Below are 21,627 nucleotides of genomic sequence, written 5' to 3' on the forward strand. Positions count from 1 at the left end.
ACTAAACTAAGCGCCCTCACCAAGGCACTCAGTGAATGTGGGGAGCGTGTGCACGCCCATGTGAGGGCTGTTGGCATGCAGGAAACAGGAAACCGTGGGGTCTGAACCGCAGTGAGAAAATGAGACAAAATATTGAGTTTCCTGGAGAAGCCACTCCCTTTTGAGTTTCAGGCCCAGAGTGTCAGTTACTGATTGCCACCTTATGGACCGAGACCCTGCTCTCCTGCCTGACTGGGCCCGTCCCGCTGCCGAGCTGGAGAAAGCCCGTGGGGCCCAGGCAATGGTACCATTTCCCATTCTGTGGGGCTGGGTGCTCATGGCCACCGTGACAACAGGTCAGATGCCAGGCTGAGAAAGCCACTCCATGGGCTGAGGGAGGGAAAGAGGGACCAGTAGGCACAGAAAGTTTTGTTCCCTCATCCCAGGCTTTCCAAGATTCTCCCAGCCATAGCACCCTCCCACCTCCAACCCCCGAGGAAGCATCCCTTTGTCTCCAATTGCCATTGCTCATGGGCCCCCCTCTGAGATTTTGCGGCAGCTGATTTGGGGGAGGGGAGGCGGGTATCGCTACCCTCAGTACCTTTAGCCTGGCCTGACTGTGTATTTCAGATGCCTCAGCAAGCTTGGTGGAGCAAAGGCCCAGGTGGGTCCTGGTACCTCGTGGACAAGCTAAAACCCTGCAGTGCATCCTGAGGGATTCCCAGTACCCCTGGATGAGCTGGTACCAACAGGATCTCCAGGGACAACTACAGCTACTGGCCACCCTGCGGAATACCGGGGATAAGGAGGTCGTATCCCATCCTGGAGCAGATTACCAGGTGACACGGGTCGATAACATGGAGCTGGAGCTGCACGTGGCCAACGTGACCCAGGGCAGAACCCTGTACTGCACCTGCAGCAAAGACACAGTGAGACACCCTCCTTGGACAAATGAATAAAAACCATCCCGGATTGGCAACCACAGACCCAACCTCCTCCCCCGCCCCGACAGCCCCCGTAAGCCTGCTTCCTCTCCTCCCAGATCCTCCCTTGTCGCCTCTTTTCTATAAACGGGCTCTTTTTTTCCCCCAGTTTATTTATTTTTGAGAGAGAATGTGTGAGAAAAGGCTGTGCACCAGGGGGAGCAGGAAAGGGGTAGAGAGAGGAAGAGAAAGAGAGAGAGGCAGAGAGAGAATCCCAAGCAGGCTCCAAGCTGCCAACGCAGAGCCGGACCCGGGACTCCATCTTGCAAACCGTGAGATCATGACCTGGGCCGAAATCAGGAGTCGCACAGCCAACCGACTGTGCCCCTCTGTAGACTCTTCCTGCTGTTTTCCCACCGCCCTTTTGGTGAACACTCCACCTGAGTAGCACGGCGATTTGACCACAGGCTCCGAAGGGCTCCGTTGCAGACCACTCTGCCACTTGGGAGCTTTGGGAGAAACTTGGTTTCTGTGCCTATAAAGTACAGACAGTAACTCCGCCCAGCTCAGAGCTTGCTGTGAGGATCAAACGGCACGATTCTTCACAATATGCCTACATAACTAGCCAATGCATTTTAATACCAGAGGAGTGCTGGAAAGAAATCTGGAGAAATTCTGGGAGCTCAGAAAGGAGGAAGAATGCGTATCTCAATAGGTAGCCCCTTCATCCACACCCCTAGAATAAACACCCACTTTTCCAATTAGATCCCCATATGCAGCACTCACCACCACCTAAACATCTCACATCCCAATCTCAAGTTGATCTCTTCTGAAGTAAAATCCTCCAGAGAGGGCCTGACCTGGGAAGGACCAGGGTCTGGAGCCACAGCAGAGGGCTCGCCAAACGTTGACTAAAAAACCATGGCTCAGAACTGGGTTTGCAAACTGAGCAAGGTCATACAAGGAGTGAGGGCCACACAAGGAGCCTAGGGTCCCAGGCAAATGGACCAGAACCAGCAGGCCGGTGCAGGGCCTGGAGAGAGGCCCCGGTCCTGGGTGCCCTGCAGAGACGGTAGGCCGAGAGGCTGCTGCTCCACTCTGCCGCGAGCTCGGAACATCTCTATCCCAGAGGGTGTGGACCAGACCAGCAGGTAACTGGGGTGCAAGGTGGGAGTGAACGAGAAGACATCTCAAAGGAACCTCAGTCCCGATGGTGGTCTGGGTGGCTGCGAGGCTGGGCCGCTGGCAAGTGTCCTTTCCTCAGTGCTTGTGGAGAGGGAGTTTGTCCACTAGGGGGCGCCATCTGCCCGTAGTTCTCCATGATCGGCTCAGACCCATAGTCTGGCATGAGTCACAGGTGAGTCTTCTCTCGGCCCCCTCTCCAGTGTGTGGTGAACACCTGCGCGGCTCTAGAGGACAAGAACGGTGATAGGGAGCAGGACTAGAGCCTGGCCTAGGGCACTGGGGACATTTGGGTATCTGTCCTCTCATCCCTCCAAGAAGGGTACCTCTAAGAACGCCCCGCTTAGATCCTTCCTCCGAGGCCAGCAAGAGGCTGTTATATACCGAAATGGCAGGGCAGAGAGGCCTGGGCCACCTGCCCTTAAGGAAAGCTGAGGCCCTCTGCTGGCAGCTTTTGAAACTCAGCCAAGCACCTCCTGCTGGAGGGATAGAGGGCACCGTAGCTCTGGTTGATGGGTTCGCTTCAACCCCAGTTCGCGGGAGCTCCCTGGAGACTTCCCAGACGCAAATCTGTTCACTTGGACCATGAACTACGCCTGAATACCACTTCCTAGCCCCTCGATTCCTAGCTGATTGAACTAGCCCTCCTAGATTGGCAGATGGTAGGGATTCACACTTTTTGATTAGATTATCAAATTTGATTGATGCTTTTTGATTAGATTATTTTATTTATCCGTTGTTATCCAGATAAGAAATACTGATCTATGTGATGTCGTCTCCTGTCTACAGGCTGGTCAGAGTGATTTGTCCATGTCTTTACAAAGTATATTTAGCTTCATTTTCTCATTCAATACTTTCAAATGCCCTCTTAGGCAAGTACCACCATTTGTTGCTTTTTATTTTTGCTTTTATTTTAATAGGGAAATGGGTCCTCAACAGTGATGTCACGCAGGTAATCGGCATACAGCTAGGACTCAAGTAGAGGAATTCTAAGTCATATCTGTGACTCTCAACACCTCATGATGCTGCCTTTTTGCGTAATGAATACATTGCCACCGGGACAAGGCAGGTGTGAGTTGGAAGGCATCTCTGCCCCTTCCAGAAAGGCGGCTCCTGTTGTGGTGCAGACATGGTCAGAGAGCCCAGGGAAGACCACACACGATGTGGCAGCAAGTCAGGTGAGTGTCCTGCAGAGACCCTAAGTACCCTGCAGACTTGTCCTAGGATTCAGTGGGTCCAGATGGGAATAGAAAGAGTTATACATATTAAATCTAATTATTTTGAAGGGAAAGTAATATATTTTGATGGTGTAAATTAGGTTCTGCTCTGTAGTTAACTCCATAGGTTGGGTTGGTTTGAAACTTATGGGATTCCAGGACAGGCAGGTAAATACAGTCACTTAAGACTTTGTTCTCCTTTGTCTCAGCCATCCTCTCAATTAATCAATACGTGTGTAGAATACCCACTCCGTTTTCAGTCTTTTACTAGATATGGTGTGACTTTCAAGAAATATCAGCCATGTTTCCTCTTTACCTCCTCCAAATTTTACTCCTCTTCTCTTCTTTATTCTTTCATTTGGAAGGTCCTTGGAGAGCAGAAAACATGAGCTCGAAGTTGCACTTGCAGCTCTGAGAGGCAGAGGAAGGAGGATGGGGCCTCTGTGTTATCATTCAGATTCCTGAGCCCTGAACAGAAATATAGCCCATATTTATGGTCCCTACACCATCATTTCAGGGCTTTTGAGCAGGAGAACAAGCGTGGGTCTCCTGTGAAGGCAGGGGCTTAGATACAGGTGGGCTTAGGAAGAGGGAGTTGATAACAGGCTAATAATTATTAGGGCTTAGGATCCATGCAAGTCCCTTGAGTGTAGGCACACATCCATGAGTACCCTGGTGGGGCTTATTAAGGATAAACTGGAATAAAGTTGGGTTGGTAGACAATGAATCCTGACACAGATTAGCAGTTAGCCAAGCTGAGGAGAAAGTATAGAATACTAGAAAACTTTACAAAATTGTATAATAGTTGGGGTTGTGAATTTAAACTTATTTTTCTACTTTTGTGGGTTCTCCTCGTTATATACAATGAGTGTTTAGGGTTTCTGAAATCAGGGAAACACTTCAAAAATAAAGCAACTCTATCTGACAGTTGCCTATCTAAATGATATTACAATGTACTTGTCTTGCCGTTATAGTTTTTGACCTCTACCCAAATAAATACAATAATGTTGTAAAACTTCCTTTTTATATTTTATGCCTAAGAGCCTCTTCCATACAGGCTGGGAAAGACAGGTGCCTGACACCTGAGGAAAGGGAACATATATTGGTAAATTCTATCAGAATGTTCTCTGGCTCTCTGATATAACCTGATTTGCTTATTTATTTATTTTGTCTGTGTGTGTGGACATGAAAATAGTTTCCATCCAAGTTGAAGAAAGACAAACACAGATGTAAAGAAATGGTGACAAGGAGACCTGGATGGTTCAGCCAATTAAGCCTCAATAAATTTGGCTTGATGCTGGCTCAGGTCATGATCTCACAGTTCATGAGTCCGAGTCCCTCAGTGGACTCCACGCTGACAATGCAGAGCCTGCTTGGGATTCTCTCTCTCCCTTGCTCTCTGCCCCTCCCATGCTCTCTCTTTCTCTCTCTCTCTCTCTCTCTTTCTCTCTCTCTCAAAATAAATTAAAAAAAAACCTTAAAAATTATAAAAGAAAAAAGAAATGATGACAGATTACCAGTCATCCCTTGGCAAAGACTTAAAAATGGGATTATCACTTATTGAGGGCCTACTGTGTGCTAAATATTATGCTCCATGCCTTACATAAGTTATCTTATGTACTACTGGTCCCATTTTATAGATATATTCAAACAATACAGGTTAAATTACTTAATTCCTTGCCTAAGGACACAGAGTTAGTAGCTGTTGAAATTGGGATTAAATACCAAATTGGATCCCAAATCCATGCTCTTTCAGGCACACTAAGCCTGGGATCATACTTTTGGGCATCTAGAAATGAGATAAACTTACATTGGAGGGGGAGATGTTGGAAATCAAAGAGTGGAGGGATAGCAGTCACAGCAGGGAGCCAGCTAAACTGACAGAATCCAGACAGCAAAGCATATTGAAGGCCTAAGGGAAGTCGGGCAGGTGGCCAGTCGAGGGGGCAGCAGCCAGGAGAACCAACTATATGGCAGGTAGGCAGCAGCAGGAAGTTGTGACAGCAAGAAGCTGGCCTCATATGGGGTTCCAGCAACATCTAGGAAGAGTAAGGCAGAGCCCCAGGCTTATAGGAGCTGGGGAATGAGACAAGGTTGTCAAGACAAAGACAGCATTAATGGAACTGGGATTAAAAGGTAGGGTAGGGGTGCTTCACTGCAGGAACAGAACAGAGTCCCAGTTACTAGATTTGGGCTATTCGATAGAAAAGGGTAATGACAAGTTTGGCTTGGTGATGAGTTAAACTTCTCTTAACCAAGGATAGCATTGGCCCCATGTCTTGGGCTGCTGTTGTAGATGGGGTTCTAGAGATTATAGGTATGCCAATTGAACGGTTCAAGGTAGGGATATGGGCTATAGAGAGCCAGCCAAAAGCAAGTTTGAATGCATATTTTATAGTTGAAGCAAATCCTACATGTGATTTACTAACATTTAATAATCTCTTAAAAACAAACCACCACCACCACCACCACCAACAACAACAACAACAAATCATAGAGCAACAAGGAGCACTGGTTTGATTTTAGTCAAAGTAGCTGCCAGACACCCCAAAGTAAGATAATGAAGGTACCTAGTACTGCTGACTTTTCAACAGACCTGGGAGCAATGACCTTGGGGTTCCTTGGCAGTGTCAGCCCCTGGACTGGCTTCTCAGCCCCCATCTTTAGCTTCCAATGCGCAACTTGATTCTACTCCAATTGTTATAGACAATGACTTCAAATCAAAGCTTTTTTCCACCCTGATTCCCTGTGGAACAGAGCTCATTTTATGGTTTCTGAAATCCTCCTGTCCTTGAAACAAACATACAAAGGAAGACTTGCAAATTGTAAGAAGTCTTGAAAGTCTCATCAGTACAATAGCTAACATTAATTTCTGTGCACAAGCATAGGCTCTAGCCTTATCTTCACCTTGTTTTTGTGAGATCCTGGCCTACTCACTAACATTTAGCTTTGGGGATCATAGCTTTTCAGCCTTGAGAACAGTGGTTACAGGGGATATCCCCTTACTCAATGGAACGGCATACTCTCCAAAATCCTAACATGTTATTATGATTTGAGGAAACTGATAAATACCCTCCCCCTGCTCCATTTTCTCCACATAACTTCTTAACAAATGGAGGGAGACAAAGGGGTAAGGCAGATGGGAAGGGAAACTTCTGGCAAGGTTACTTACAGAGCTGATGGAAAATATGGCTTATACACATGGCAACAAGGGATTCCCAAGGCTGCAACTTAAAATTAGAAAGATGTATTCAGGATCTTCTACCAGTGGTGGACTCTACCATATTTTCTACTAAAAACATAAAGTGCAAATAAATAAACAAATAACCTTATAGATGCCGGATGTTCTCCCCTTTCAGTGGCATTTGTCTCCTACTAAAGGGCCTCTTAGATTTTAGTCTAACGTGTTTCAGGAAAACAGATAAGTGTTAAGTTATTAAATTCATCTGCTTCTCTTACTCTTAAATGGAAACAAACAATGTTATGTGGTGATGTTTTGGAGCCCTTAAGAGGATTCTTTCAAGGGTTCTCCATAAAAATGGGATCCCCAGGAATGAAACTGATAGGAAGTTCAAGTTCTTATTTGATTTATATCACACAAAACAAACAAACAAACAAACAAACAAACAAACAAACAAAAACCACCTGAAAGATTTGGTAATAGTGGACCAATGGGAGTCAACATCCTAAAATGTGATGGGATCCTCCCTAGGTCACAAACCTGTTAGTGACAGAAACTGGTTCAGTGCCCACCTGGTACCCTAGAGAATGGACCGTGTTCTAACATTGAGAGTCTCCCTTTTAGCCCATACAAAGGTGACCTGGATCTATTTAGTTGGTAACTTGTGCTCTAGGGACAAGAACATAGCTAAATTTTTTGAGATTCTGGGTTCTGAATTGATACTAATTTGTGGTGTGTGTGGTGGTAGGGAAGACTTATAATCAGTGCTGTCCTCTGATCAGTGTGGGGCTTTTGAAAATTGAGGGATAAATGGATTTTTTTTAACCTAAGTCATCCCTGGAGTAATTCAATGGGGCTCTGAAACCATCTAGAATTTACTTCCATATTTCCTATGTGCATTGGTGAGAATGGAAGGGGTGCATTTGTTTTTTACAACTGGTAGAATCTCTACAATATCTCTTGGGTCTGTGAAGTGAGGGCTTTTATCATAGAAGGGGCTAAGAGAAAGTTGGTGGGACTTTCCCTTAGTAAATCTAAAACATCAGCACATTGTTGAGGTCAGTACTACCAACACAGACTTGAAATATGCTGGGTGATAATTTGTATTTTAATCTCATTCAGTTCTTCAGTTGGCTATGTCATAAGAGTGGTGGGGAATGATAGTGTTTGATTATCACATGGTAACACCAGTTATAGTTGCTGTTCCATATGTAGCCTCCTTACTAGAGAAAATAAATTCAGTCCTTCACACTCAGTATGCAACTATCCATCTGGAAAATGTATTTTTGTACATTGAATTGAGAAGCTCAGAATTAATTCATTTTCATTTGTCAGGGACAACAGTATTTTTTTACCTCCATGCTCAAGCAGTCACCATTGCTCTGCCCCTGAAACTGAATATAGTCTTTAAGGAACTTGACAATCTCAAAGGGTACCAGGCTGATCTATTGTATTGATGATACCATGTTGGTAGGATGAGATAACAGGGAGTAGCAAGTTTCCTGGGTGTCTTGGAAAGGCAGATATGTGATAGTGGGCAGGTGATGCAACCAGTAAAATACAGCCACCTGCTACTACAGGCAGGTATATGTTGGATTCCTCTGCTGAACTGAACATGTTTTATATTTGTGCTCCCTACTGTGAAGAATGGTCTCTGAAGATCTCTAACTTTTATAAGCAACATCCATCTCATTAGGATATCATGCTCTGAACCATGTAATGAGAGATCTATAAAGTTGCTAGTTTAGGAAGAGAGTAAGTCAGAGAAGACTTTGCAGCCAGCACAGGTTGAAGTACAATTGGCTGTTTGTTAGTTGTAAACTCTGTTGATTCAATGGTGTTGGAAGTATCTTTAGTGTACTGAATGAAGCTCATGTCAAAACCTAATAAGAAAATCAAAATAGAGATCCCAAAACATGGTAGCAAATTCATGCTCCTTTTTCTTTTTTTGGGAAATAGCTTCTGGTTTGCCACTGGGGTCTAGTGGAGACTCAATGCCTGACTCCAGATCACCAGTTGGCCATGAAACTTGCTCTAGGTGGGTAACTGTTATTGATTTGGATATATGCTCAACAACATTCCATCCCCAACTTCTAGTGTAATGGGCCAGAGGTAAATTAGGCCCTGAAAATCCAAATAAATTGCACTAGCAATTGCCCTGGGAAATCTTTCCTTAAGCCACATTATGACCTCAAATAGATTTATTCATAAACCGTTCACTGAGGATGGAAAGACTTTACTGGTTGACAGGTTGATACTGATTGCACATCTACTAATGTGATAATAAAGCCCCTCAGAGGGATGCCCTGAGGGAAAGAGGAGAATGGGATTCTTCTCAGGAGACAGAAGTTCAATCAACACATCTGGTTTTCTTACCTGGGGTAGGGTATATGTGAATTTCTTGAGAGTGGCTAGTGGTCTGCCCTGACAGACACTCAGAAGGAGGGAGATGGATGGAATGAGGATTAGCTGTTTGGGGAAAAATAATGTAGTGGGATTTTTCAGGGTCAGTTTGGAGCAGGAGAATATTGTATCCCATGAGAATTCTCACCAAAATGCTCTCACTTTTGAGGAATTTAAGAATCATGTAGATAAGCGGGTCTGTTCCGAAGTCCTTCTTCATTCTCCCGAGTGCTTTTTAGTGGCTCCATAAAAAAGTGATGGGGCCAAATGGAGCTTATGCACCTGCCTACCACCACTGCTGCAGATTCAGTGTGCCAGCGTCAGTGACCAATCTCAGCCCTGATGTAGTTCTGATGTAGCGCTGTACCCCAGGTCCCCTGGCAGTCCCTTTCATCGTGGAGGGAGTAGCTATTGTCCTTACTGAAAATGACATAGTCTGTATTTGATCTTTCTTTTCCTTGCCACCTTCCCAGCACCATCATCCTTGAATTAACTGAATGCCTTACGTATCCTACAAAAAAAGGAATGTATTTTCCTTTTTTAAAACGGTTTATTTATTTTGAGAGAGAGAGAGAGGGAGGGAGGGAGGGAGGGAGGGAGGGAGGGAGAGAGAATGAATGGGGAAGGGGCAGAAAGAGAGGGAGAGAGAGAGAATCCCAAGCTGGCTCCATGCTGTCAGTGCAGAGCCCATTGTGGGGCTTGATCTCATGAAATGTGAGATCATGACCTGAGCCAAAATCAGGAGTTGGATGCTTAACCAACTGAGTCACCCAGGAGCCCCAGAATGTATTTTCCAACCAAGGAAGCCAGTGTACAGTGACAATGGTGAGACAGTAGGCTGATGCCCATGGAATGCAGTGACCTTGACGTATGCATTATCACCTAGAATCAAGTAGCCTTATAAGATAACAGAATAAACTACTGAAATCATAGTACCATTTTAAGGTGGGAAACATCTCCAGAGGGTAAGGTGCTCTCTTGCAAAAACCATCTCTTTTTCCATAGCTAAAATGTCAGTTAATACCATATCTGAAGGTAAAGTTCTTACAATTGCCTTAATAACCTGTACACAAAGTGTTGCTTTTCAACACTGCAAGCTGGGGTTTACTCAGTTCGAGGTTTTCGAACCCTAGAGAGGACAAGATTTCCTGCTGGCACTTTGCTTCCTGAGAGGAGTTCTCTTGTCCCCTAGCTGGACTGTAAGTTTCCCATAGCCTACCTGTGGTGGCCACAGGCAGTACTCTCTAAAATTCATTTTTGTTTTTGTGCTTTTGATCTTAAGTAACTATTCATTAAAACTCTCAGGTGGTAACTGGCGCTGCAGGGGTGAGATGAAAACACAGGGAGTAAGGAAGAAAAATGCAAGAGTAACAGTTATGGAGAATGGAGTCCCTGCAGCAGCAGGCATAATAGAAGGGGCAAGCATATATGGCAAAATCTGGCCCCAATTCCCTGTTACACCTGCTGTGTCATATGCCTCAGTTCACTTTTGTATTAACCTCCCATGACTCCAGCCTCTATCCAGAATTCTGCAAAATGAATGACCATGATCTATGCCTGGTGTAGAGAGTCATGTGGGCAAGGAGAAACAGAGTGCAATACCTCCTATAGTCTCCTTCTTAGGAGCCTTTTCCCTCACCTGTATGTCTAATCAGCTCTCTCTTTGTCATATTTCCTTCTTCGTTTTGTTATGTGCAATTCAACAAAAGTGCACATTAATTCAGTGCAAGTAGTAGGGATTTATCACCCAAAATTGTGGGCTGGCCTTTTTTTTTCAATAGGTCAATGATCCCTTTGTTAGAACACAATCCCCACTTGATAACACTTCAACTGCCTAAGGGGTAATGAGTTTGCCATCTTTATCAAATGGAGAAGACAAAGGGTTATCATGTAAGGTCATAGTCTAGGGATGTACAAATCACTCACTCCGTTGGGCAGAAGCGAGACAGGCATGCCTGATGCAATCCAGGGCATCTACTCAAGGTTTAATTGTGAGGCTGGACACAGGGACAGGCTGTGCCACATGATCCAGAATTCCTGCCATGGGAGCTCAGTTGTTTTTGATTGTGTTTCTAATCCAGGACATGTAGTTAAAGATTTTGGTATAGATGCCAACGTCAGCTCTCAAAACACATCCATCTGCAAAAGCCAATATTCCTTGAAGGACCCCATTGCAGACTGCTGGGGCAGCTGTGACTTCCTGCCAGGAAAAAAAAAAAAAAAGGAAACTAGGTTATCTTATCTTTCTGGCAAAAAACACAAAAGAAATAAAATGGGAAAACTAAGACATTAAGAACATACTACCTTGCAGGACAGCCTCCTTCCTGGCACAATGCCTAAGCACAGCATACCTTCCTGGATCTTGTAGGTTTTATAGGCATTGTGGCACTCACGCCTGGAGATTATGGAGATGTTCACATTCTGCAGTGAGTCAGGATCCTTGGCTAGAAGACAGAAAGACACAGAGCTTCCGTAAGAGTCAGTAGATAACAAACCTCCTTTTTTTCCTTGCCCTCTTTTTCAACATATTCCTTCTGGCAGAAAGGAAAAGAGATCAAACACTGAGAGAAATCAAAATGTGGCTACTTGGACAGCAGGAAATGATCAGATTAACAATTTCTCACGATACAAGTGTCGATCTCTTTATAAAAGAGATTAAATTCTTGGAAGTGACATGTAAATATGAGACATTTCTGCAATGAAATGAAATAAATCACTTTAAAATTTTCTAGAACTTTAAACGTTTCAAGAATATCCTTTGATATGGAATTCTGATTTATTTTTTGAGCTTTTATGTTTATTTGTCTTTTAGTTGAAATTCATCACTGACTCCTTTTTAAATTTTTTTTATTGAAATATATTTGACTTGTAACAATGTGTAAATTTAAGGTGTATAATGTGTTGATTTGATACATTTATGTATTGTGGGTTTTTTTTTTAAGTTTATTTATTTTGAGAGAGAGCAAGAGAGAGCAGGGGAGAGGCAGGGAGAGAAGAAGAGAGAGAGAATCCCAAGCAGGCTCTGCGCTGTCAGTGTGGAGACTGATGCGGGGCTTGAACTCACTAACTGCGAGATCATGACCTGAGCCAAAGAGCCGAAAGCTTAACTGGCTGAGCCACTCAGGCGCCCTGATACATCTATATATTGTAATAAGATTGCCATCATAGTTAGCACCTCTATCATGTCACATAATCATTTCTTTTTTGTGGTGGAATAATTAAGATCTAGTCTCTTAGCAAGTTTGATCATATCATGATATTGCTGTCTATATTCAATATGCTATGTCTTGGGTCTCCAGAACTTCTTTAACTACTGGCTGCAAGTATGTACCCTTAAACAACATCTCTTCTTTTTAGAGTTTGAAGGAATTTAGAGCGCCTAGTTTTTCATTTGTCAGATCAGAAAAAGTCAGTATCTGCTAAAAAAATTATTTCATAAGCCAGATCAAAATGTATTGCATTTTTTTGGTTATGTCATATCTCTTCTTGACCAAGTAGCATAAGCCGGATGAGTCAAACATACTGCTCATCAGAGGGACATTTGCCTATTTTCAAAACTCAAATGGAATGAATCTCAGAGGTCAAAGAATTTCTACCTGTGTAGAGGACATAATGCTAAGTGAAATAAGCCAGACACAGAAAGACAAGTACTGTATAATCTCACTTCTACATGGAATCTAAAAGAAGCCAAGCTCACAGAAACAGAGAATAGAATGGCGGTTGCCAGAGGCTGGTGGGTGGAAGATATAGGGGTATGTTGATCAAAGGGTACAAACTTTTAGCTATTACACAAAGAAGTGCTAGAGATTTAATGTGCAGCCTGGTAGCTATAGTTAATAACACTGTACTGTGTACTTAAAACTTTCTGAGAGAGTAGATCTTAAGTATCCTCACCCCACACACTTACGTAAAGTAAGTACGTGAGGTGATGGGACCATCATTTCACATTGTATATGTATATCGAAATATGACGCTATGCACCTTAAATCATACAATGTTTAATTTTCAATTATACCTCAATAAAGCTAGGGGAAAAAGAATTTTTACTTTTTTTTTTTTGGAATATTCAAGTAAATGTACCTCAAGGTCTGAAGGTATTTACCAAAGAGCAGTTTAAAAAGGTTGGAGCCGGGGCGCCTGGGTGGCGCAGTCGGTTAAGCGTCCGACTTCAGCCAGGTCACGATCTCGCGGTCCGTGAGTTCGAGCCCCGCATCAGGCTCTGGGCTGATGGCTCAGAGCCTGGAGACTGTTTCCGATTCTGTGTCTCCCTCTCTCTCTGTCCCTCCCCCGTTCATGCTCTGTCTCTCTCTGTCCCAAAAATAAATTAAAAAAAAAAAAGGTTGGAGCCATGGCAGCATTGTTAGAATACGTGGACAGCTGCCTCTTGACTTCTATAAAAGGAGGATTGGGGTAGATGGATGGGTATAAGCTGACAAGCTTGGCCAACGTCAATCTCCTTTCCATACTATAGTGTGTGTATCACATGACAGATATTAAATACATAAATAAACTTACTCATGAGCTAGTCTTGCATCGGTCTTGCATACAGAAGCCCTGCCTGGGTTGGCACAGTTTGCATATTTATCTTATGTTGAATACATTAATATTATTTCATGATATATCAAGGCTTTAAGTTTCTGTATTGCCTGAAATAGTTTGAAAACATCTGCTACAGTTTGTGCCACGTTTTAGAGGTCACAAAACTGATGCCCCAAAGGCAAAGTGACCACCTGTCACACAGCAAATTAAGACTAGGATACAAATGTCTTCTTTCCACTAACACCATTTCTATCATGTCTGGAAGCGTAGGTGGTAGCAGGAGACAGTGGGAGAGGAAGCTCAAAGGACTCCCTCACTAAGATAGAGGGAAAGGGAAAAGAGATGAAAAAATGAATTAAGAGGTCAGAAGGAAGCCTCACTGGGAAGAGTTGCAGAAGCCAAGAATAGAGAGGGAACAGAGGCGTCTCCTACTCTGAGAGAACAGTATTATCTTGAGGTCACTCACAGGCATCACATAGGTTGTAGGCCCATGTGGAGACCATGCACATGGCTTCTTCAGGGGCAGGTTCCTCAGGCAGGCTGACCAGTTTCACATAGTCATTGAGTTCAATGTATTCTCTCAGCTTGATTAACATCAGGTCGTATTCAATAGAAGTGACTGAGAAGTGTGGATGATGAATCATCTTCTCATAGCCAACTACTTGTATATCTTTCTCATCATAGTTTGATGGATTTGTAATCCCCAGTATAACCTGAAGCTTTCTGTAACAGTGTAGTTGTTTGAGAGAAGACTCGACAGAGATTATTTATCCATCCTTTTGGGTCTTTATTGGCCCCTTCCCACAGACCTTTTTCTCTACCACTGGACGTCCCCAGAAGACCTCCCTAACTCCACTTAATTGAGCAGTGGCACCAGGCAGGGTTCTGGGTCTGTGCCCAACCTGAAACCCCAAAGCATAAAGTGGTGTTGGGGGCTTACTACTTACGGTAAGTTGCAGTGTGCAGCTGTGATCACCCATAAGGGGTGAACCAGAACTCCAGCACAGGGCAAGTAATCAGATTTCAAGTAGACCAGGTATGGAGGAGTGATGTCAGTTAGGTAATCTGGATCAAAAGCCAGGGCAACTGGAGAGAGAAACATAGGAAGTTCTGAGAGTTTTGCAGGGATCTCTGGGAAAAACAAAGGAAAATTACTTAATATGCTTATGTTCCCCCTACCCTTCTAATACCTTTGTCTGTAAGCTGAATTTGTAAACTGGCTTACTTTGATCTAAAAACGTGAAGAAAAGGATACAAACATCAATTTTCAAAAGATACGGGTATTTCCCCTTTTGTTGTCAATAAATATTTTTCAAATTAAAATACAAGTTTTCTAAATACTTTCTACAATTCAGTGAACATATGTTAAATCAACTCATAGAGAACTTTATGTTTTTACCTTTTTTGAGAATGCTTTTATCTATCTCATCCCTTTCCCTACAACAATGAAAGGCAAAACAGTACAAGTGCCATTTAAAAAATGGACCAACTGCTAACAGAATCTGAGGAGGGGGAGATAATTTATTCATTCAGCAAGTAAGTACTGAGCATCTAGTAGGCGCCAGGCTCTGTTTTAGGTGCGGGAGCAACATGGGGAACAAAGCAGATAAATATCCCTGCTCTCGTACGTTCTGATGAGGGGAGACATTCAATGACAGTAAACACAATACATAAGTGAATGATACAGCGTGTTAGATGGTGATTGGTGCTGCGGAAAAAATAGTACAACAGGGAAAGAGGGAAAGGTAGTACTGGGATGTGCATGTGTGTGGTGGGGCCTTCTGCAATACTACATAGCGGTCAGGGTCGGTAGACCTGTGGACAGCATGAGTCATGACCAATGGAATGAAGATGAGGGAGTTAGATCATCAGATATCTGGGTCTTTGGGGTTCCAGGTGGAAGAAACAGCTGGAGCAAGTGTCCCAAGGCTCATTTAAGGAGCATCACAGAGGCTGGTGTGGCTGGCATGGAAGGTGAGGGGGAAAAGAGCAGGAAAGCACAGAGACTGCAATGGTGACGTAGGGTTTTATAGAATATCATTAGGATGTGGACTTTCTTCTGAAGGAATGTTAGGCCACATCCGGGTTTTGTGTAAGGCAGTGATAGTCATTTGCTTATGAAAAAGTGTGAAGTGTAGGAGTAGAAAGCAGAGAGGTCTGTTGGAGAATAATGTGATAATCCAGGCAGGAGATGGTGGCTTGGCCATTGTGGGCAGTGGAGGTGATGAGATGTGATTGGATTTAGGATATATTTAGAAGACAGAGCCAACGAAATTATTCCAAATAGATTGGATGCGGGGTGAGAGAAAGAGCTTTTATGCATACCTCCAAGGTTTTTGCCTGAATAACTGGAACCTGCCAGGACAAGACCAAATACCCTCTAATGCTCTGCTATGTCCTGCTTTCAACCCCTGACTCTGCTTCTCATTCCCTCATGCGCACATTGGTCCTGTTCTAGACAGGCCCAGGGTTGGGCCAGTATTCCTTGGGAGCAGGTCTGGTATCGGGGTGTCAATGTCCACGTCTCCCCCAAAAGCATACAAGCAATCAGCTGAGATGAGGCAGATGGGCAGTGGCACAGTTGGAAAGCTGATGGGGATGGTAGTGGTGGTGAGGGAGGGCGAATCCGTTCTTCACTTGTAGCCTGGAGCAGCGCCTTCTGTCTTTATCTATCTTTTGTGATTCCTCCCGGATTTCTTTTTGGCAAATAAAGAGAAGAATGTGGAAGATACTCACCAGTCAGGTTCAAGAGAGCCCAGAAGAGGATAAACTTCATATTGATGTCAAAAGCCTTTTCAAAGGATGAGTTTCAGCCCAGAGTCTCTGGAAAGGATGGAGAAGAGGGACAGAAAAGGGCTAAGGAAGATACAGCAAGAAGGGGTGTATCATCCAAATGTATCATCTGAATTCTTCCGGTGGCAGGATTCAGTTCCAGAAGAGGTGGCCACCAGTCAGGATGGTGTCAGGTATCAGAAAGATAAGAACTGAGATCAGGTGTCTTGGTCCCTGACACAGTAGAGAATGGATCTGAAATGTAGCATTTTTGTTTTCCTTTTCAGGGGAAAACATACCTAATCTGAGAGATGTCAGGGCTCACACTGTTTCCACAGCCCCCTCCTCTGTGCTCTGGCCTTTGTGAGACTCTGCAATCATGGCCCTCTCCAAACTATACTCAGGACAGTGACTCCTCCCATCTGTGTGATGCTAACCCCTGGTTGTGTGACACAGACATTTGTCTCCAGTGGCCATAACCCAGCCCTCTGGTGCTGGCCTGACCCCTCTGCCTGACACTGAACTCCTCCTTGAGATATATCAGCCTTTTCTTTCATGTCACTGTCCATCCACTCATTTACTCCCCCAGCCACTCAATAATTTATATTATGTGTCTGACTTGTGCAAGGCTCTGTGCTCACTGTAGAGGCTGCTTAAATGTGAAAACACTGCTCTGCCTGCAAAGAGCTTATACACTGGTGGGAGTAATGGGTACATAGACAGGCAATTACAAAATAAAGTATTCAGAGCTCAAGCTCTACCTGTACCACTATCTACGTGGAAATATTCGCAAAACACATGATCTGTTAAATGATTTGTATCCAAAGTATGTAAGGAAATTCTAAACTCAACAAGAAAACAGACCGCTCAATAAAAAAGTGGGCCAAATATCTGAACAGATACCTTACCAAATGCATTAGTCTGCTCAGACCGCCATGATAAAACACCACAGACTGGGTGGCTTAATAAACAGACATGCATTTTCCCACAGTTCTGGAGGCTGGAAGTCCATGATCAAAGTGCCAGAAAATTCATTCCTGGCTTGTAGATAGCCACCTTCTCATGGGACCTACCTCCAAATACAGTCACTTTGGGGTTTAGGGCTTCAATAGATGAATTTTGGAGGACACAGTTCAGTCCATATCAACAAAGAAGATACACAGATGGCAAATAGCATATGGAAAGATTCTCAACATACATTAGGGAATTATGAACTAAAGCAACAACTACATGCCTCAGAGAATGGCTACAGTTTAAAACAGAACACCAAATGTTGGCAAGGATGTGAAACAACAAGAATGTTTATTTATTGCTGGTGGAATACAAAATGTACAGCCACTTTGGGAGACAGTTTGGTGGTTTTGTACAAAGCTCAACATAATCTTACCACATGATCCAGCCATCACACTCTTCGGGATTACCTGAATGAAAACTTATGTCCACAAAATCTTACACATGAGTAATTAGAGCAGCTGTAGTCACACTTGCCAAACCTTGGAACCAACCACAATGTCCTTAAATAAGTAAATGGGTAAGCAAAGTGTGGTATGTCCTCCCTGGAATATTATTTGGTGATTTAAAAAAAATGAGTTATCGAGTGATAAAATACATGGGGGATCCTTAAATGCTTATTACTAAGTGATAGAAGCCAGTGTAAAGTTATTATATATTTTGAAAAAGTCCATCTATAGAGACAGTAAAAAGATGAGTGGTTGTCATAATTTGAGGAGAAGGGGGCAAGGATGAACAGGTAGAGCACAGGGCATTTTCGGGCCAGTGAAATTATTCTATATGATACTCTAATTGTGGATACATGCCATTATGGGTTTGTCCAAAGTACTATATAACATAAGAGCAAGCCCTAATATAAACCATGGACTTTAGTTACTAATGATGTGTCAATATTGGTTCATCAGCTGTAACAAATATACCACACCAATGCCAGATGTTAATAGATTGCTCAATGGTAGAATCCAGGTAATGGGTATACAGGTATACACTGTGAAATTCTTTCAGCTTTGTTGCATGTTTAACAATCTTCATAATAACATGTAGGAGAGTTTTAAATTTTTACTTAAATTCCACTTAGTTAACATACAGTGTAATATTAGTTCCAGGTGTTCAATGTAGTGATCCAACACTTCCATACACCTGGCGCTCATCACAAGTGGCCTCCTTAATCCCAATCATCTATTTCACCCATCCCCCTGCCCACCTCCCCTCTGGTAATCATCAGTTTGTTCTCTAAAGAGTCTGTTTCTTGGTTTCCCTTGCTCTCTTTCCTTTTTTTCCTATGCTCTTTTGTTTTGTTTCTTAATGGAGGTTGAGGTATTGCCTTAGAACACAAGTTAGATACTTACTTCTTCAGCCTCCATTGTTATAAAGAAGGAGTATCCAAAAATTCACACTCTACCTGGGTCTTAGAGGAGGGAAGGAACTTGTCTCACATAAAAAGGAGAGAAAAAGTAGTTCAAAAAGAGGGAAAGCCTTCTGTTAAAGCGTGAATATATGTAACAATGTGGTGTGTTTGAGGAACAGCAGCTATGTATTACAGTGAAAGTGTTAAGAACTAGGTCGAGAGATAAGCAGGAATTCTATAACGGAAAGCCTTAGTGTATAAGCCCTGCATATATAAGACTTGTGTAAGTCTTGATTGTGTGGGAGATAAGGATCCAATAAATTTATTACTTGATGAAATTCTATTGAATATTTTGGACAGACTTTAAGCCCACTGTTCATGCCTTGCATAATCCCTAATATCCTCTTCTTAGATGTGGGATGTGTGAATTGCTTCCAACTAATAGAATATGGCAAAAATTCTGGGATGTCATTCTGATAATTATGTTAATACATAACACTAACATTGTGTGTGTGTGTGTGTGTGTGTGTGTGTGTGTGTGTGTACACACACATCTACCTGACTAGCATGCACAAGAGAGATTTTTCCCACTGGCTTGGGGATGTAAGCAGCCACACTGAGGAAGATTAAGTGTCAAAGAACTATGTACGGATGCCCTCTCTGCGCAAAGGATTGCCTCAAGGACCTGAGGGCAGCTTTCAGCCGACAGCCCGCAAAAGGTGAGGATCCTGTGTCGCACAACCAGAAGGAAATGAATTCTACCAACAACTTGAGAAAGCTTAGAAATCAAATTCTTACTTCAGAGCCTTACTAGACCGTGAGGAGAGGACCCAGCTAAGTCATACTTGGACTCTTGATTTGCAGAAACTGTGAGAAAATACATGTTGTCTTAAGCTGTTCAGTTTGTGGCAATGTTTTTATGCAGCAGTGGAAAACCAATACAAAGTATACGGTGTGCTGGCACTTTATTAGATATTATTGATTTAGTGGTAAGGGAAATGGGAATCTTGCCCTCACAGATGATGAAGACCCATAGGGGAGACGGATATAACAAGATTTGCCACCATGGATGTCCCAATGGGGGAAAGAAAGGGATGTAGAAAATCACATAGCAGGGACCCTAATGTAAAGGTTAGAAGAAGACTTCCTTGAGGAAGAGATGTTTGGTGCTTAAAGGATGAGTAGAAGTTAAGCAAATGAAGAGATGGGGGAAAAGTCTCTGGAGATATAGACGAGGACTCAAAAGAGAAGAGCATGTACAGAAGAGTGTGAAGAGAGACCCAGAAGAATCCCACAGAATGGGCCCTTCAAGAATTGTCAAGTAGGCACTGCCTGCAAAGAAGACCCAGGAGGCAACCAGAGAGCAGATCAAGGGAGCCCATCCTTAGGCTCCATATTTTGGATGGAATAGGCTTTATCTTGCTTCCATGGTGACAGAAAGAAGTCAATAGATAGGGGAAATGGAAAAATATAAAGAAGTAGAGATAATCAATACAGCACACCCATGAGGAAGTCAGGGGAGATGTGATCCATATCACAGGTGGACATAGAAGTTGTAGATAATAGGGTCTCACTTCCAGGAAGGATGGAAAAGAACGAGGAAGAAAAGCACTAAGTATGTTTGCAGGGTAGAAGGTGGGAGGTTGAGTGAAGTTATTGCTGATGGCTTCAACCTCCCTGTACTCCCATGCCAGAGGTCACCCAATGAAGATGAAGCACTGAAGACAGGAGCAGAGAGGCAAATGCTTGAGGTGGCCATTATGGAGAATTGTACAGACAGTGACATGGGAAATGCAGGATTGCCAGTATGTGTTGAAGACATAATTTAAGAGTTACTTAAATACTCAGATGAGCGTTTTATTAAAAACTCTGGAACAGTATAAATGTGATTCAATAAAAGGGACAGGGGGTGTTGGGCAGTGACTCAGAGATGGGAAGCAGTGAGAAACTAGGAATGAGGCTACTGGAGAAGACAGGCAAACAGAAGGGCTTGCAGTTTGAATGACCAAGGATTACAAGGAAAAGAAGCATCGTTTAATTAAATGGCCTCAGTATCCAAATTTGAGAATTTGATTTTTGTTTATGTGTCAGGATAATCTATGGTCTTACTTGTGACCCAGCTTTTATTGCTTTTTTTCCACTTTTTTACCTTGGTGAGGGATGAAAAGCATAGAACCAACCTTCCTTTGCCATCTCTACAGATGTATGGATTTGCCACCTCTCTCGTGGGATGGAACACCATACTCCTCTCTCTGCAGCCTTTTCCTTTTGTGGCATTATTCTCTCTCTCATCTCACCGACCCTCTCTGTTCCTCTTCCTATTACCTTTTTTAGCAGATGACCTCATATCGCACTGCCTCTCCCCTCTATGTAACACCATGGCCTCTCACTCTAGACCCTACTTTTGGGTCACTTGGAATCCTCTCAATTCTCTATTTTTAAGTGTCTTGGTCAAGAGGTCTAGGATGCTATACCTCTCCCCACTATATGCCAGGGTGAGAAGAGGGCTGAGCATCTGTCAGAGCTCTTCCCAGGGGCACAGAGCTCTGCTGAAGTCTGCGGCTACCACCCATAAACAGACAACTCCCTGTTGTTTTTGCTTAGACATCTGAGATCCAGATCTTTGTCTCCAGCTGTCTGCTAGAAATGACCATCTCCATGTCCTTCAGGGATCTCAAATATAACTTGGACCATCCCTCCTACTCAGGACCATGCTCCTGATTCTTTACACATGAAAACATTGATTCTCTTCCTGTTATCTTTGTGAACCGCCACCTACCCAGTTGCCCAAGTCAGAAACCTGTAAATTATTCCAGACACTTCCCTTTCTCTTTCTACTCACAGTCAATACATGTAAACTGTAGAGACTCTGCTTCTTTAGTCCAAATTCAGAAATTTGATGATGCTCTCTCTACCATGGAGGTTTTAGTGACACCCCCTCTGATTCCAACAAGATAAAAATCTAAATTCCTTCCCCAAAGAGGTCAAGCCTTTCACTATCTAACCCTTGCTCACCTCTACATAAGAATCTTTTTTCACACCTGGTCTCCTCCTCTACAATTTATTTTCTAC

At 43.3% G+C, this 21,627-nt stretch overlaps 1 protein-coding gene, 1 long non-coding RNA gene and 1 gene segment (V, D, J or C); 2 read left to right on the forward strand and 1 right to left on the reverse strand.

Annotated features, from left to right (window-relative positions):
• The first annotated feature begins 154 nt into the window (after nt 1–154).
• LOC125160510 (T-cell receptor beta chain V region E1-like) lies at nt 155–2,053 on the forward strand. The segment is given in 2 exon segments: nt 155–335; nt 610–2,053. Coding segments are annotated over 2 exon segments (462 nt in total).
• A 6-nt stretch (nt 2,054–2,059) lies between these two features.
• LOC125160516 (uncharacterized) overlaps nt 2,060–21,627 on the forward strand; it is a 57,098-nt gene continuing 37,530 nt past the window's right edge. Inside the window, exons 1-2 of the long non-coding RNA XR_007150271.1 lie at nt 2,060–2,259; nt 3,005–3,262. This is a non-coding gene — a long non-coding RNA (uncharacterized LOC125160516). The remainder of the gene's footprint in view (nt 2,260–3,004; nt 3,263–21,627) is intronic.
• LOC125160506 (probable inactive serine protease 58) lies at nt 10,850–16,581 on the reverse strand. Of its 2 annotated transcripts, XM_047849502.1 has the most exons (6): nt 16,496–16,573; nt 16,161–16,247; nt 14,372–14,510; nt 13,891–14,147; nt 11,190–11,329; nt 10,850–11,085 (listed from the first exon to the last, which is right to left on the reverse strand). In XM_047849502.1, the coding sequence occupies exons 2-6, from the start codon at nt 16,198–16,200 to the stop codon at nt 10,936–10,938; spliced, it is 726 nt and encodes a 241-aa protein (XP_047705458.1). In that variant the 5' UTR covers nt 16,201–16,247; nt 16,496–16,573; the 3' UTR covers nt 10,850–10,935. The 2 variants fall into 2 exon arrangements, with proteins under 2 accessions (XP_047705458.1, XP_047705459.1); XM_047849503.1 differs by having other exon boundaries at nt 16,161–16,581.

The sequence above is a fragment of the Prionailurus viverrinus genome, chromosome A2, assembly GCF_022837055.1.
Source record: "Prionailurus viverrinus isolate Anna chromosome A2, UM_Priviv_1.0, whole genome shotgun sequence".
In the NCBI taxonomy this organism is placed as follows: Eukaryota; Metazoa; Chordata; class Mammalia; order Carnivora; family Felidae; genus Prionailurus; species Prionailurus viverrinus.